The 18,958-nt window shown below is 30.0% G+C and overlaps 1 protein-coding gene across 1 annotated transcript; it reads left to right on the top strand.

The window, feature by feature from the left end:
* Positions 1-3,120: 3,120 nt before the first annotated feature.
* On the top strand, positions 3,121-5,628 carry LOC109815561 (uncharacterized). Its single transcript, XM_020380312.3, has 3 exons — positions 3,121-3,371; positions 3,444-3,532; positions 5,237-5,628. Exons 1-3 carry the CDS (start codon positions 3,227-3,229, stop codon positions 5,375-5,377), a joined length of 375 nt encoding a protein of 124 aa, XP_020235901.1. The 5' UTR covers positions 3,121-3,226; the 3' UTR covers positions 5,378-5,628.
* Positions 5,629-18,958: the final 13,330 nt, after the last annotated feature.

The raw sequence follows: 18,958 nt of genomic DNA, 5'->3' as shown, positions 1-18,958 counted from the left end.
GGCTGCTGCTACTTAGCTACCGGTACGGATAGCAGTACCACCTTGTCGTGTGTCTGTCGACTCTCTTCGTACCAACACTTCACTCTGTTAAGCTCCAAAATTAACAACCATTGTCGTACCCTTTCTCTTTCCACTAAATGACAAAAACATATCAAATATCTATGCTTCTAGTTCTTTTCAAATTCTCATCACTCTAAACTCTAAACTATTAATTTCTTTCAAAAACCAATTTCTCCATCTGCTTTTACCGCTATTAAAAGAATATTCTTAAATTACCAATAAATGTTATTAATCATAAAGTTCATGTTACTATACTCTTTTAATAATACCTTTATAAACTAATGGTGACATCTTAAAAATGTTATCAAATAGTCTATAACATTTTAAGGATATAGTTAAGATTTTGTGAATTTTATAAAGTAATAATTAATTTTAATATAAATAATATTGTCACTTATATTTTTTAATTCTTGTTTATAAATTTTGTAAGGTTGAAGACATCATAAGTTAATCATTATTAAAATTATTAAATATCAATATTTATTTATTTTTTGTTATATATTTTTTTATGTTTACTCTATATGAGACTTTAATTTTTAAAAAATTTAAAAATTTAAAAAATATATTATTTATGTATAATTGTTTTACTCAATACAATGCATTAATTTAAAAAATAATTAAAAATAATAATATAGAGATAGAAAAATACTACTATATGTATAATAACATTTTTTTAAAATTAAGTTAATTTTTTTATTCGCCCACAAATATCTCCCAACTTATTAAAGTAGAGACTAATCTTATTTATATTATTATAATTATCGTTAAACTAACAAACTTTCACACACAACAAAATTTGAACATGAATTCTTCACTTCACTAAATAGACCATTATACAATGTGACATATGGAGAGGTTCTACACAATAAAAAGTAATTATATTATATTATATTTATTTCAAAATAATTATTATTTAAGGTTTTATATCATGTATTTTAAAATTTAATAACTAAATTTTGTTGTCTATGCTTTCTTATTGTCTAAAATACCCATACTAATTATTATCTTTAAAAGTTAAAAGTACTTTTCCTTCCAATATGCACTGCACAAAAAATATTAAAATATTAAAATATTTCTTTCCGAAAAACATTTCGAAATATTAAAATATTAATTTAAATTATAAAATATTAAATTAAATAATTATTTTATAATAAATTTATTAAAAAATATTAATATTTTAACTTTCGGACGATGATTCGGAAAAGAATTCGGAGAATGTTTCTTCACTCATATTATATATCTAATGCCTAACGATCATCATTGAATCGTGGTGTCATTTTCATCTACAATCCTCTTTCAACAGCTACTGTAAAAAATAAATTGTACTTTTAGAAATAAAGTTTCAACATTATGCATGATAAGAGAGATGAAAAGAGTTAATTTATAACCATAAAGTTTCAACAACATGATGCATATAATGCATTTATTGAGAATATGATAAATAAAAAAGTTACCTAATAACTAACTATGATCATGCAGACATTTATTAATTTTTTTATTATTATCATTGATATTATCTCTATTATAAAAAATGTATTTTTTTTTAGATACAAATAAAGTTCAACTACTTTTATCTTATTTAATAATATTTTTTAAAAATATTTTTCCTTTAATGCATTACTTTTCAGTCAATGTAAAAAATTATGATAACATTAGTAAAATTTAATGTAGATAATTAATTTTTTTAACATATATTAAAATATTTTTATTTATTTATGATAGATATCAGAGTAGGTATTTTGGCCTTTGTTTCGGACTACGTAGCAATGCTCTTTTTTTACTCTTGTCTAATTATTACATTTTTCTCAAATTAACACTGTTTACCTTAATGAAATAAGTTTACACATCAAGTCTGATTGATATTGGATTGGTATAAAATAGATGCCTTACTGATGATGTGTAGGGAGGTGACTCAAATATGATTTGCATCAACTTTGAGCATTCATATCCAACTGTTTTCAATCACTAACTTCAATGCATGGAATATTGTCAAATGGCTCAAACACAGTGATGAAGATGTGATGCTTCGGATATAAATTAGTATTGGATTTTATTTGCTACTATTTTGGTTTATAGTTTTAATGTTTGTGGTTGCAACTGGTTTTGGGAAAATATTATGGATTAGATAAATGAAAAATATGAGTGTAAGGGTTTAAAATGAAATTAGCGTTTTTAAATATTAGAAATATTGCTTAATTAAAATGGATGAATTATTGTTTGTGAATGAATACAATTAGTTGAGAATTGAATTAATTAATTAGGTCAGTATCACATTAATTGGGATCAGTGATATAATTTTTTTTATCCTTTCTTTAACCCAAGAACACATGACCTAAGTTGATGCATGGAGTGTTTCATTAATTATTTGTTTTTCTTTTGTTTTTCTTTTTCCTTCTCTCTGTTGGGTCACAAAAGCACTGAGCCCAACATGTTAACAAACACTCATCCGTCCTTTGTTTTGGGCCAGAAGCCCATTGCTGTCGTGGTATAGAATAGACAATAAAAGAGTAAATTGGTTAAAATTCACGATGGAAATTATGCCAATTACCGAGTCTCACCTAAAATTTATGGTCATAATAATTTTTTTAATAATATAATTAAATTTTATTTATCACTTCAATTAATTCAAGGTAAATAAAATAATAACTAGAGGACATGATTAATCAATCACCTAGAGTGGTCGAAGCACGAACTAGATGCAAGAAAAATAACCTGTGGCTATTGTTTTAAATAATTTAGAAATCAAATAATGTCATGTGAAAATAAAATTAAAAAATGGTCATAATGAAGATGAGAATTGAAATCCTCACACTGTTTTCTCTACAAAATCACACTTAACTACTAAACCAATAAATATAAATTAAAGAGTGTATTACTAGTAATCTCTAAATAAACCATTCCACGTAGTGTAGCCCACAAAAGAACTCCCTTAATGGGTTGTGAACAAATAACTGGGCCTTGTATTACTGTTTCTGAATTGGGCCAGTTCTTATCTCGGCCCATATATTTCCGTTTCAAATCTTATTCTTCTGCGCCATGTGTTAAAACGTAAGGCTAGAATGACTCAGCATGTCTGAGTCTGACACAAACAAAAACACAAACACTTGTTAGAGTGAAAATTCTGCTCCTTATCCGTTTATCTTCTTCACCTCTACGGAGAAGAGAAATGGCGTCTGCAACAGGAGTTGTTTGTTCAGGCTTCGCTGTTCCATTTTCCGCTGAGAAAAGGAATTCATACTTCAATTTCAATCACCCTCTTCACTCAAATTTCAGGCCCTTCGCTTTCTCATCCAATGCTCTTTTCTCCAGAGGTAATATTCCAAATACAATAACCCTTTCGTCGATTACTTCCTTAACCGCAAATTGAATTGGTGGGTTTGTAGGTTACTTGTCAAAGGACATGTTTTGCCGCCCAACAACACATTCTCCCGTTGTTTGTATGGCCAAGGGTTCAGGCTCCTCTAAGAAAAAGGTAGCTAGCTATTCCCCCAATTTCTACAAATTTTGTGTCTCAATTGCCCTAAAATTATTGCATTGCTAATTATTATTGCTGCATTTTTGTTTACCATTCTTTTGCCCTTTCTTCAATACCATGGGAAAAAGAACCTTTTGCTAGTGAATTAGACTAAGCTTGTCTTTGATAAAATTAGGTTATAAGCTAGCTAGAAACTTATAAACTATAATCTAGGGCTGAAAACTTATAAACTACAAGCTAGGAGCAGAAAAGATAGAAGCTTATAAGCTGGCTGAAGACTTATAAAGTATAATGTAGGAGCTAAAAAGGTAGAAGCTTATAAGCTAGTTGATAAATGTAAAATGATGTAAAATAGTTTTTATAAAGAGAGTGCGAGGGGGACAAAATAGGCAAAATAATTTATTAATTAAAAAGGTAAAAAAAAAAAAAAAAGATTTTAAGTAAATTAACAAGAATAAAGGTGAAAGAAAAAAAAATACTTATAAGCCATAAGATATTTCAATTAGCTTATGAAAATAAATTATAAGGTCCTAAAATAAGTTTGTATAAATTCTGGTATCAAACAAGCTTAATTTGATCAAACTAGCTTATAAGCTCATGAAATATCTTGTCAAACACACTATAAGATCCTGTTTAGATACAGTCTAGAAGGACTTTTGAGAGCTTATTTATTGAAAATAAAGAGGATTTTCTGGTAGAAAAACTCTTAAAAGTCCTTCTAGACTTGTATACAAATTAGAGCAAACAGGATTTTATTTTGTTTGGATAAACTTCTCTAGAAACACTTATAGAAAGAGAAAATAGGAAAGAAAGATGAAATTAGCTTCTTCATCAACTAAAATTAGCTCATGTAAAAGTTAATTTATAGAAGCTGTCTTTTATTAATTTCTTTAATTTTCTTTTTAAATTTATGTGCTAGCTGATTTTAGCTTATAGAAAAATTAATTTCATTTTTTCTTCTATAAGTGTTTTTGGAGAAATTTATCCAAATAGACCTAAGGTATGTTTAAATAAACTTCTCTATAAGCACTTTTGTGAGAGAAAAATAGGAAGGAAAAATGAAATAAGTTTTTTAACTTGTACATAAGCTTATTTGTAAAAGCTCTCTCGTACTAATTTCTTCAAAAACTTATTTTTAATTTATGTATTAGTTAGTTTTACTTTTACTTTTATCTTATAGAGAAGTTTATTTCAAATTTTCTATTTAAGTTTTTATTTTTTTTCTCCTAAAAGTGATTCTGGAGAAGTTTATCTAAATAAATTTTAGGTGTGTGTGTTTTTGGATGAGTCTTAGCAAAATTAGTTGAATGAAATTGATTTTGAAATGAGGTGATTTATGTTTTGGTGTTTTTATCCAAAAAAAAAAACAAGTTCACTCTAAAACTTATTTTTTATGACTTCTGTAGTGTGTTTGATAACTCGTTAGTTGCACCTGAATATTCTGTGTTGTTTTTTTATGTGATTTTGCACTGAACTTGAATCCCCTGTTTTGAACAAAACGCACATGTAGTCAAACCGAGGTTTGAAGGGAAAATCAATTTTATCTAACACCTAAAATCATGTTTGACAAAATACATTGAATACAATCAATTCTAATGCTTCACACCATGAAACCAACACATGATAGGGATCTTTTTTTTTTTTTTTTTCTTCACATTTTGTTTCTTGTTGATCTGCATAACAAAGTTGTTGTTATCATAGAGTAAGGTCATCAGGCTTGTCTCAACTGCTGGGACTGGATTCTTTTATGCAATAAAGAAAAGCAAGAAGATGGATAAGCTTGAGCTGAAGAAATATGATCCAAAGGTAAAGCGCCATGTTTTATTCAGAGAATCCAAATAAAATGAGCCTTTTTTGATGAATCAGGTTTGGTCCAGTTGCAATATCATCACTGATTCATGGATTTGATTTCTGTACAAGAATTGTGACAAAAAAACTAAAACTAAACTTCAATTTTATGGTTGTTTTACCCTTCTGAAAAGAAAGGTCATAAAAATGCTCCAGGTTATATGTATTAGAGGCTACAATTTGCAGTATTTTAAGACGTTTTGTTGATCATTTCAGCTTTATATGGAGTTTAGTTATTGACGTTATTATGTTTATGAATCTATAATAATGAATTTAAGTTTGATTAAGTATTTCATGCCACAACAATTAGTCACTGCTCCTAATGTATCTGGTGCGAGGGTTTGGATCCTCTCATGTGACATTTTTGTCCGTTAAAATCTTAGCTCTTAATTAAAAACAAGAGAGAAATTTTAAATAATAAAAAAGAAGGCATTTTTATGGTGGAGATTTTCGTTACAGAAAATTGAAGTGAAAATCCTGCATAATAGAATCCATTCTCCGGTGTGATATTTGTCCCTTCCCTTTTTAGTGGGTGATATGAAAATGTGGTTGTAATCTTAAAATTATGATATTGGCATAACGGCATATTTGTGGTTTTTATCTTAAGATTATGATATTGGCATAACTGTTTTGAGTCGAAAACATTAATTATTCTATAGATATTATTGTTTTGGATTGGATCGCATTAGGTGGGTAATTTAGTGCTATAATAGTTCACCATTTCCTTTTACAAATTTGTGGTAAAAAGAAAAAAGTTGACCAATCTAAAATTACTATTACTCGTGTCTATGCATGTTCTTGCAGCAAAACTAGAACTGTTCTTCACCCTACATGTAGGCTAAAAATAGACCAAGCAAAGCAATTACGTCACATAGGCATAACTAGCGTGTGTTTGGACCGGTGTTCTTAATATGATGCATAAAAACACGAGTTATAGAGTAACACAAGTTATAGAGTAACTATCAATTTGACTTTGATCTTTTGAGATGTATAACCAAATATGCACCTAGTTTTCTCAAATGACTTTTAGGATCATATCTACCAAACTAATAGATGGGAGAAAAAGGAAAGCCATATATGATCATTTACTTATAATAAGTATATACACATACAATATGTACATAATAACGATTGTTGATCTGTTTGCAATTTTGCATACAAACTGATTTCAGAATATAGAATGAAATGATATTTTATTGTTTTAATCCCTAATTCCTAATCTCTGTCCGACGTAGAAAAGTATCTGGAATAGAATACTGCGTAGAGAGAATGTAATTTCCCTGAATGTTCCCACAATTACCCACTTTCCTCTCTTTCTCTTTTTATATTCTCAACTAGTCATAAGTCATAACTAACCAATTATTATTATAGTTTGTTGATATTAAGGATCTCATTTGTCATGATTACATGAAAGGTTACTTAAGTTTGATTCTCAAATCAAAATTAAAGTTTTATTTCGATAATATGTAATTATAATTAATATAATTTTTATTAATACATATTTATTATTAAAGTAAAATTTTAACTATAATTAGAGAATAATATCAATCACACTTAAAGATATCTAACTTTTGCCCTTCTATGAAATTCACATACCTCTTCTTACATAGATTTGTTTAATTGGAGTGTTTTTTTTTTTTTTCATTTACGTTAATAACAAATTCAATCACCTAATTAAATGACCAACTAGGTTAACTAGCATAAAATGTTGTGAACTAATTGGAAGAATTCACACTTTCGTCAACAACAATCCATTTGACCATTTCTCTTTCTTCATGTTACTCATTGATATTACTAATGAAGTAAAATTACACGTAATGCGCAACTAACATTATTCCGAAATAAATTCAACAATGAAAAAAAAAAAAAAAAAAACAACAACAGACACAATATTAACAATAAAGTAGGTGTAACCGTAAATTAAACCAGTAACGTATGCTAAACTACCGGTTATACCTTTTATTTTTCCTCCATTAATCTTGCTCAAATTGGGTGTCATTATAAATGACACTCTTTTTTTAAGTATTTTTAACACAACTACATATCTAATATTAAATTTGAGACATTAAACTTAAATAAATTTACGTGAATTGATTCATGTGTTGAGTGATCAAAAGTTAATTCATGTGTTTAGTGATCTAAAGTTATGCCTTTTGACAAACTTTAGTAAAGATTATATATATATACACACAATGTTAAATCTAGTATCTTGAGATAGTAAAAACAATTTATTTAAGAAAAATAAAAAAGAGACGAAATTTGGTAATAAGAAGAAATAAAGTGGTGAAAGATGAAAAATGGTAATAATACGATAAATTGAATTTAATAGTTTCAAATATATAGAAATAAGGGAAGAAATGTAAAACCTCTAAATACATGTTATAATTTTCTAAAAGTGACAGGTGCATTTGCACTCCCTCAATAAAACATTGGTTCACCAAAGTAAATATATATACTGCTTTAATAACAGCTTTTGAACGTGCATTCAGAATGCTCCCAGTTTCATTTTATTTTTATTTTACAGTACTATATATATTATGTGGTGTCTTAATAATGTATAAGGTATATTCTGTAACATTTTCTTTTTTGTCTCAAGCAAAAAAGAATATAATATCTAAAAATGAAATACAACTTTAGCTGATAACAAATTTATAATTCAAATGAGTAAATTATTAACTTTGTATTTATATTTGTAAAGTTATGGCACAAATTTCTTCCATATTTCCTGTTTTAAGGAAAACACGTTTCCTTGATTTTAGGCCATGATTCTATGCATGGTTTCCTCTTTTTTGCTCCTTGTTTTGTTCCAGGTTTCCTTATTCTGGGTGCATACGCTTCTTCTCAATGCCTATATAAGGCATCAAGCATTTGGAGCAAATTGCAATTGATTCAGCAATCTACACACTTGAGAAAAATCATACATAGAGAGGAAAGATTCAAGAGAGTATTTTTAGTCTATATTTGAGAGATTATCTCTTTGTTCTCATGATATTAGAGAACTTCTTGTACTCTCCTATTTTCTACATAGTGGAATTATCTTGCTCTTGATCGCCCGTGGTTTTTTCTCCGTCTTTGGAGTTTCCACGTAAACTTGGTGTGTATTTATTTTTCTTGTCTCTCTACTTACTTCTCTCTATCTCTAATTAACTTGATCCGGTGCTTCCGCATTCCGCTCATTCTTTCTGATACCCAACAAGTGGTATCAGAGCTACTTGTTTAATTAGAGATTCAATATGTCTACCGTCACTAAATTTGACATTGAGAAGTTTGATGGCAAGATTTGTTTTTCTATTTGGAAAGTTCAAATGAAAGCCGTTCTTACACAGAATGGATTGAAGAAAGCTTTAGATGGAAAAGCCAAAAAGCCGGTCAACATGACTGATGAGCAATGGGACGAGTTGGATGAAAAGGCGCTTTCAGCAATCCAACTATGCTTGTCCAAGGAGGTTCTTCGTGAAGTAGCAAATGAAACAACCGCTGCTGCTTTGTGGCTGAAAGTGGAATCTCTTTATATGACCAAAAGTCTCGCAAACAAGCTTCGTCTCAAAGAAAGACTATATACGATTCGTATGGTCGAAGGTACTCCTATTCAATCTCATCTTAATGAGTTTAATTCTATTATCATGGATTTGGAAAATATTGAAATTAAAATTGATGATGAAGATAAAGCTGTTTTGTTGATTGTCTCATTACCTTCTACCTATAAACACTTTAAAGAAATTATGTTGTATAGCAACAATGATACCTTATCCTTTGAAGATGTTAAATCTAATTTGTTGTCCAAAGAAAAGTTTGATCTTGATATCCACTTTGAGGACAAGGGTGAGGGTTTAAGTGTTAGGGGTAGAACTCAAGAAAAAGGGAGTACCAGTAACAAGAAAAGTAGATCCAAATCCAGAGGGCGTAAATCCAACAAAACCTGTCGTTATTGCAAGAAATTTGGGCATGATATCTCCGACTGCTTTATCTTGAAAAAGAAACAAGAAAGGCAGGAAAAAGGTAAAAATCCTGCTGAAGCTGCTAATGTTGAAACTGATTCTGATGGTGATGTTATGATATCTGTCTCTTCTGATAAGAGGAGCAAAACTGAATGGATTCTTGATTCTGGATGTACATTTCATATGTGTCCTTATAAGGACTTATTCACCACTCTTGAACCTGTTGATAGTGGTGTTGTCTTGATGGGTAATGACACCCAATGCAAGATTGCAGGAATAGGTACTATTCAGATCAAGACTCATGATGGCACTATCAAGACTCTTTCCAATGTTCGCTTTATTCCTGACTTGAAGCGAAATCTAATTTCTCTTGGCACCCTAGAGTCTCTTGGGTGCAAGTATTCAGCTGAAGGTGGAGTTCTAAAGGTATCAAAAGGTGCTATTGTTTTATTAAAAGCTAACCGTATTGGTAGTTTGTATATCTTGCAAGGATCTATAGTGACAGGATCAGCAGCTGTCTCATCTTCTATGTCTGATAAAGATGCCACCAAATTATGGCACATGCGCCTGGGCCATATGAGTGAAAAAGGCATGCACCTTCTGAGCAAGCAAGGTCTCCTTGGTAATCAAGGCATCGGTAAGTTGGAGTTTTGTGAACATTGTGTCTTTGGGAAGCAGAAAAGAGTTAGCTTCTCCACTGCAACTCACCGCACAAAAGGTACCCTTGATTACATTCATTCTGATCTTTGGGGTCCTTCTAAAGTTCCATCTTATGGAGGATGCCGTTATATGATGACTATTATTGATGATTTTTCTCGTAAAGTCTGGGTCTATTTTCTAAGGCACAAAAATGAAACATTCCCCACTTTTAAGAAGTGGAAAATTCTTGTTGAAACTCAGACAGGAAAGAAAGTCAAGAAGCTCAGAACGGATAATGGATTGGAGTTCTGTGAAGGTGACTTTAATGAGTTCTGCGCAAATCATGGTATTGCTAGACACAAAACCATTCCAGGTAAACCCCAGCAGAATGGTGTTGCAGAACGTTTAAACAGAACTATCCTTGAGAGAGCTCGTTGTATGCTCTCAAATGCTGGGTTATGGCATCAACGTGAGTTGTGGGTCGAGGCAGCATCTACAGCTTGCTACTTGATCAACCGATCTCCACACTCTTCACTTAATTTCAAGATTCCAGAAGAAATTTGGTCAGGTAATCCTATTGATTATTCTAATTTAAGAATTTTTGGATGTCCTGCATATGCACATGTTAATGATGGAAAATTAGCTCCTAGAGCTATTAAGTGCATATTTCTTGGTTATGCATATGAATCTAAAGGTTATCGTTTATGGTGTTCTGAGTCTAAGTCACGAAGATTAATTCTTAGTAGAGATGTGACTTTTAATGAGGATGCATTATTATCTTCTGGAAAACAATCATCTGTGTCTTCTTCCAGTACTAATAATCTGCAAGGTACTAGCGAGAAGGTGGAGTTAGAGTTAAAATCTGTAGCTCCTAATGTTGATGTTCCATCTTCCTCTACCACTGAGTCTAGCATTGATGATCATGGTGATGATCATCCTATTCAGCAACAGGAAGAATATAATATTGCACGAGATAGGACAAGAAGACAGATAAAATTGCCAGCTAGATACACTGATGACAATTTGACTGCTTATGCATTGTCAATTGCACAAGAGGTAAATGATGATGTTGAACCTGCCAGCTATAGTGAAGCTGTTTCTTGTGTTGATTCTGCTAAGTGGCTAGTGGCTATGAATGAAGAAATTGAAAGTCTTCACAAGAACAACACTTGGAATTTGACAAAGCTCCCCAAAGGCAAACGACCTCTAAGGTGTAAATGGATCTATAAGAAGAAAGATGGCATTCCAGGGGTTGAAGATCCTAGATGCAAGGCGCGATTAGTCGTTAAAGGCTTTTATCAAAAGGAAGGTATTGACTTTAATGAGATTTTCTCACCTGTTGTTCGTCATACTTCCATTCGTATTTTGCTTGCTTTTGTTGCTCTGTTTGATTTAGAATTAGAGCAACTTGATGTAAAGACAGCTTTTCTACATGGAGAGCTGGAAGAAGAAATTTATATGGATCAGCCTGAGGGATTTGTTGTTCCTAGTAAGGAGCATCTTGTTTGTCAATTAAAGAAATCTTTATATGGCCTCAAGCAAGCACCCAGACAATGGTATAAAAAATTTGATTCCTTTATGATTGGGCAAGGTTATTCCAGGAGTAAATATGATGATTGTATTTATTTTCAACAATTTCCTGATGGAACTTTCATATACTTGTTACTTTATGTTGATGATATGTTGATTGCATCACGTGACAAGTCTTTGATCAGCAAATTGAAAGCTCAACTCAATAATGAGTTTGAGATGAAGGAATTAGGTGCAGCTAAGAAAATTCTTGGCATGGAGATTCATAGAGATCGACAAGTTGGTAAATTATTCTTATCTCAACAAAAATATATTGAGAGATTACTTGACAGATTTAATATGAATAATTGTAAACCTGTTTCTACTCCACTTGCTGCACATTTCAAGTTATCTTCAGACCTTTGCCCACAAACAAAAGAAGAGATGGAGCGTATGTCACACGTTCCATATGCTAGTGCAGTTGGCAGTTTAATGTATGCTATGGTGTGCACTAGACCTGATTTAGCATATGCTGTTAGCATGGTGAGCCGATACATGCATAATCCTGGAAAGGATCACTGGAGTGCTGTAAAATGGATTTTTCGGTATCTTAAAGGTACTAGTAATATTGGCTTGGTGTTTGACAGAAACAAAGCTACAACTAATAATGTTGCAGGTTTTGTTGATTCGGATTATGGTGGTGATCTTAATAGAAGAAGATCTCTTTCTGGCTACATTTTTACTCTCTGTAATTCTGCTATCAGTTGGAAAGCTTCACTTCAATCTATTGCAGCATTATCTACAACAGAAGCAGAATATGTTTCAGCAACAGAGGGTGTGAAAGAGGCTCTTTGGATCCGAGGTTTGGTCAAAGAACTTGGTCTCACACAAGATGTTCTTACTGTATTTTGTGATAGTCAGAGTGCCATTCATTTGACTAAGAATAGTCGTTACCACGACAAGACCAAACACATAGATGTTAAACATCACTTTATCCGAGATATTGTTACTATTGGTGAAGTTCTACTACAAAAGGTACATACATCTGAGAATCCAGCAGATATGCTTACTAAGCCACTTCCGAATGCCAAGTTTCAGCATTGTTTGGGCTTGGTTGGTCTCTACAACAAATGATTGCCCCTCTGGGGCTTTATCTGGCGATGAGCAACTTATTAAATTTGAGCCAAGGTGGAGATTGTAAAGTTATGGCACAAATTTCTTCCATATTTCCTGTTTTAAGGAAAACACGTTTCCTTGATTTTAGGCCATGATTCTATGCATGGTTTCCTCTTTTTTGCTCCTTGTTTTGTTCCAGGTTTCCTTATTCTGGGTGCATGCGCTTCTTCTCAATGCCTATATAAGGCATCAAGCATTTGGAGCAAATTGCAATTGATTCAGCAATCTACACACTTGAGAAAAATCATACATAGAGAGGAAAGATTCAAGAGAGTATTTTTAGTCTATATTTGAGAGATTATCTCTTTGTTCTCATGATATTAGAGAACTTCTTGTACTCTCCTATTTTCTACATAGTGGAATTATCTTGCTCTTGATCGCCCGTGGTTTTTTCTCCGTCTTTGGAGTTTCCACGTAAACTTGGTGTGTATTTATTTTTCTTGTCTCTCTACTTACTTCTCTCTATCTCTAATTAACTTGATCCGGTGCTTCCGCATTCCGCTCATTCTTTCTGATACCCAATAATATTATATATTTCTAAATAAAATCCTTCTTGTATATTTATATTTATGAGAAGGTATATTAATACACAATAATTTATATTTATTAAATTATTATTTATCTTTAAATATACTAATAATATTATAAGTATTAATTTATCAATAATATGTTTAATACTAATATATATATATATATATATATATATATATATATATATATATATATTAGCTTAGTGGTTAATTGTTGTTACAAACGGTAAGGATTCGGTATAAAAATTTCATTTTAGGAATCTTGCATTTTTTCCTCCTATTTTACATGTTTCATCTTCACGCTATGGTTTTTTTTGCATATTAGCGTTTGCATCATTCACCACATTAGTGTCATATGATCGTGTCAATGTTATCTGTTAGCACTTTTAACAAAAGATTGATAGAAGATTAAAAAAAAAAATACAATTGTATTAATTAAATGACTTAATGCATTTAATTATGATATGAGAGAAATTAAATTTATACTGTATATAAGGAGAGTATTTATTTTTAATTTTTAACTTTTTTAATATTTATACTCTTTTATTGTACATTATTTTTTTTCACTATTATATATCTTAAGGGTAAAATAAAAGAAACATATTAAAAATAATTATTTATTATCAATAATAACTATTTTCTTATTTTATAATTACTATTGATCTCTAATTTTATTTAAGATTATTTTACTTTTTTTAATTATATATTATTTCACTTGATTTACATTCTGTAATTTCTGTTATTTTTTTATTGTAAAATACATAAAGGCACAAAGTATTTTGACCCCACTAGTTCATATAATTACAAAACTTAATGGAGCAAAAGTACACTCAATTTGTTTGATATGCTGCTATTATTAGAGAACTCTAATTACTATCTAAGTTTAGAACATTAAATGGGTGTAACCTATCCTATATAAGGTCTAGAAGCTCATATATATATATATATATAGACCAAAGTTTTATCTGGAGCACAAATCCTTTATTTCTTGTTATGATTTTATAAATGGCATTATATACGTGTATATTTATGGTTGTTATCTAACACACTTCGCAAATCACATACAATCTTACAAATCATGGTGCTATATTCTTCTTAATGTTGGGAAGTAGTCAATCAACCACCTATCAAGATGGGTTGATCAATAAATCAGCTTAGTGAGATTATCTTAGAAGGGGCCAACCTGAAGATAGTCAACTTGGAGTGTTTCACTTGAAGGTAATTGGTTTGGGGAGATTGGTCTAGAAGTAGTCAACCTAGGGAGGTTGGCTTGAAAATGGCTGACTTAGAGTGTTTGCCCTGAAGATGGTCGACTTAAGGAGGTTAGCTTGGAGGTGGTCGACTTAGAGTATTCAACCTATAGGTGATTGGCTTGAGGAGTTCAAAACATAGGTGGATAACTTGGGAGGTCAACCCAAAAAAAATGGTTGACTTGGGGCTAATTGATCGAAGGCAATTGGCCTAAGGGTGATTGGCCTAAAGATGATCAATCTTGGAATGATTGGTTGGCAAAATACCTGAATGACACAAGATCCTTTAAGTTTGAGCTCTATGACGCGAAGAGTCCAACAATTCAAAGTGCATAGTTGGTGAAAAACTTAAACAGTGTTTAGTTCAACTCACAATCTATTATAGGTTGGGTTAATAGTTTCAAAGTAGATATAATACAACTTAACTCGATTTTTTATGACTAAAAAACAAGTTGAATTTATTCACTTGATTAACTGTTTTCTTATGTTTATTCTACCAAATAACTAAATTAATTTTTTTCTTCTCTGTTTCACTTATCTCACTTTTTCTCTTTCACTTATATATATATATATATATATATATATATATATATATATATATATATATATATATATATATATATATATATTTTATTTCCTACACCAAACAAAAAATTACTAACAACAATTTCATATATCATTATTATTCTATTTGCTAGTATTGAAGGTGTTCTTCCGTTGTATATTTTTTTTTCTTAAAAAAATATCATGTTATTATCTACTAAACGAGTAATCTTGGCGCATTAATTAAGTGCTTACACGTATGTTGCAGAAAAATGTAACTGATGAACCGTTAGTATTACTACTTATTTGATTTATAAATGGTAAAATCGTGTGAATGTATGTTAAAGGGGGACACACAATTTATGAGAAAGTGATTTCATGCATTGAGTATGACTAACTAGAAGACAAATTACAATAAATCCATGACAGTAATCTGATTCCTAATTGTTTGAAAAAATAGAACTTATGTTATAGCCTTATAGCTACGTGGATACGATCATTCTCCCAATATGGGAAACGTTGTCTAAATGAATGATATAAGCCAATCTTAATATCATTATCATCTTAAATTTGGAGGGTCTTTGTCACATCCACCGTTAAAATTGGACTTTAAAACAATACAAATATAATTATTATTCTTTTAAAAATTAATATATGGGTTTCATGTCACGTCTCTTCCAATTACTTATAGCTCCTGCTGCTAAATTCAGCAACATATCAGTTTCAGTGATTTATATTTGATTGCGTAGCTTACAATTTTGTGTCAATATCCTAAATTAATTAGTTAATCAGAACTACACAGAAGACTGAGACTGAGTTCAGAAACTCTATTTAAGGAAGAATTAGAAGAAACCATAATTTCTATATAAATCACTATCTATTTTCATTTCTACATATAACTTCAATTGATAATTTTTTCTATATAAATTACGATACATGCAACAGTTTGTTCTGGGCTTAGATATAAAATAAATTTAGCTTCTTTTTCGACTTACTACTATAGTATTATATGTTCTTAATTAACATTGTATATCGATTTTTGGATTATAAATTTTTACTTTTTACCAATAAAATAAAGGATGCATGTTTATGAAGTATGTGTGTGGTCTAAGCTATCTGAGATTTGGTGGATAATAAGTGATGTATATTGAATGAGGTCAAAGATCAACTATGAATAAGCTCATAATAATTTATATAAATAGAAAATAATTCTTTTTTATAAGTTCATTTTTTAATATTTAATTAGACTTTAATGTATTTTTGTAAGATTATATTATAGTGTATCAAAATTTATTTTATTGATTTTTTTTAGCTTATCAAATTTTATTGGACTATCCACAAATGTATAAATTTCACACTTGAAATATTTAGTCTAGTTCTCGATGTGAGGAGATGTGTTGAAAATTTCACATCAACTAAGAATAAACTCATAATAATATATATAAATAATGAATAATTCTCACGTTATAAATTAATTTTGATCATGTTTGAAAAGTTTAAAAATATTTTTAAAAATTTCTTTACTAAAAAATACTCCTTATTTCTAGTAGTGATGAAAAGTTATGTACATTGATATATGTGTTTTAAATGATTTTTAAAATTTGGCTGATTGATATAATTTTTAGGATAAAATAGTGATAAAACTATTTTACAATATTGAACAATGTTAACTAATAAAAAGTTATTATTAATATAATTTTTATGGTAATTATTATACAAATAAAAAAACTTATCATATATAATTTTATGATTATATGTGAATATAAAATTTCTTGAATATACGATTTTTTCTCTATTATTTTTAAGTCTAATATAGTATACGTAACATTTTAATACGAGAAAAAAAATATATGACAAATAATTAAATGTTTGAAATACTTAAATTATATTTTTTTTAATTAATAGAAAGTATAACTCATTTTATTGGACCAGTCTTTATAAAAGAATCTATAGATTTGTGTGTGAATTTATATAAAAAAAAATCATCATATAAATTCAAAAATAAATGTAATTATATAAAAAAATAATTGTAATTTTTTATTATATATTTATGCGTCTAGAAATAAAGGTGATACTCATTTTTAATCTTCATTTTTCTTAATTATTTATCTTTTAAGTGCTATAGGGTATCATTACTCCATTCAACTTCTCACTTTTATGATTGTTTTTTTTTCTTTTTCTATTCAATCTTTATTCTATTTTTTTTCTTTTAATTTGTATATGTACTTATTCCAAAAAAAAAAATATAAATTCAAATTTGGAATGTCTTTTTTCTAGTATAGAAAATAAATAATGTATAATATTTTAAATAAGATGCATGACTTGGAATATTGATTTCCTAAACAGCTATACCTATTAATTTATTAAATTATACCTAAATTGACTCTTCTTAATCTTGCACACAATAGTGAGAATTATTTTCATGAAGTTTGGATAAGTAGATTAAGAAGAAAAAAAAAAGTCAATTTCACTTTTAATACTCAAAAAGACTGAAGAGTTTTTTTTTAGGGAATGAATATTTGGCACCCTAAAGGTTATACAAAAGAATCAAATTACAAATCTAAAACATGCTTTAAAAAATCTAATGTTTCAATGTCACGTCGAATAAAACAAGATAAAAAAAATAAAAAGTTATATAATTGAGTTAGATAAATCTATTATATACTCTTTCTTGGTGTGAAAATAAATGTCCAACATCACATGTATATTTAAATATATTGGTTATAAACAACACATAACAAATATAATTATTCACGCAATACATATGCAACAGAGACAGATCTATGAGTAGGGTGGTAAAATAGGTCGTGGCTCGCAGGCCAGCTCGTTGGCTCACCAAAAATTGGCGAGTCGGACCTATTATTCTAACTCGTCAACCCGTTAAGCCCGTCAACCCACCAAGTCCGTCAACTCATCGATAATTTTTTTGTAGTTTTTTTAATGGTATGCGGGCTAGCTTACCGGCCTGCTAGCCCGCCTTTAAGTAGGGTGGACCAACATTCCCAGCCTATTTTTGAATGGCGGACCAATCCGCTCTGGCCCATTTTTTACCAACCATTAGCGGCCGGGCCAAAATGGATTGGGCTAGCCTGTTTTGTCACCCTTATCTACAAGAGCAAGCAAGGGCCCTGGACCCCTCTTTCAAAAATAAAAATCAACGTGTATATATATAATTATTTTATATTTTATTTATATCATATCATATTATAATATAAATATAATATGTTGGTTACAAAAAAAGGATAGCCCCTTTTGTACTTTTCTCTTATAGCTTTTACTTTTTACACTTTGTAATTTAATTTTTATTTAATATTTATTATTAAACTTTATTTCCTTCTGGCCCCCCTTTCATGGATTTCTGGATCCGTCCCTGTTCCAATGCTTGTATATTTAGGACTAGTTTAGCTCTCAACTCTCATATAAGAATAATATAGGAACACATGCAATTAATGAATCACCATAGTGTCTAACACTAACACTTTAAACTAGGATAATATCCCTTGGTGGCTTGTCATAGTTATTGAGTTGAGTCTTAAGGTCAAGTTTCAAAGATCCTTAATGACCTTCCTAGTCGTTACTCATGCTTATATTCTTATCTCATTTCACGTCAAGGGTATAGAGAGTAGGGATTGTTTTATAGAACTTTCACACTTATAATGAACATCCTCATGCTTATCGTCACAAATATTATTACCGTTAGTTGTTCTCTCCTTGAGTGAGAACATGGTTTGGTTTAGTGTTAATTTTATTGAAACTCTTTGTGGCTCTCATGCTATCAATAACATGGACACACTTAATGTCAACCTATGGGTTACTTTACATGACTTGTGTTCTTAACATGAGGACTATCACCCTAAAAAATCTCTAGTGCTCTTTGTGGATATCACACTCAGGGAGAATTTTGTCTCACATAACACTAAAGGATCAAAACTCTCTAAGATTTTCATGTTCAATGAAAGTGTCCCTACTCTTAATGGAGACTCTTGTATA

The sequence above is a fragment of the Cajanus cajan genome, chromosome 10 (genome assembly GCF_000230855.2).
Source record: "Cajanus cajan strain Asha chromosome 10, NIPB_CcT2T_4, whole genome shotgun sequence".
In the NCBI taxonomy this organism is placed as follows: domain Eukaryota; kingdom Viridiplantae; phylum Streptophyta; class Magnoliopsida; order Fabales; family Fabaceae; genus Cajanus; species Cajanus cajan.
Note: the sequence above shows the minus strand (reverse complement) of the source record. Positions and strands in the feature narration are given on the sequence as shown.

Bases quoted from the DNA above. Each gene is read 5' to 3' on its own strand.
- LOC109815561 (XM_020380312.3), top strand. From the start codon at position 3,227: ATGGCGTCTGCAACAGGAGTTGTTTGTTCAGGCTTCGCTGTTCCATTT. The intron at 3,372-3,443 runs GTAATATTCCAA...GTGGGTTTGTAG, and splicing joins CAATGCTCTTTTCTCCAGAG to GTTACTTGTCAAAGGACATG. The intron at 3,533-5,236 runs GTAGCTAGCTAT...TTGTTATCATAG, and splicing joins CAGGCTCCTCTAAGAAAAAG to AGTAAGGTCATCAGGCTTGT.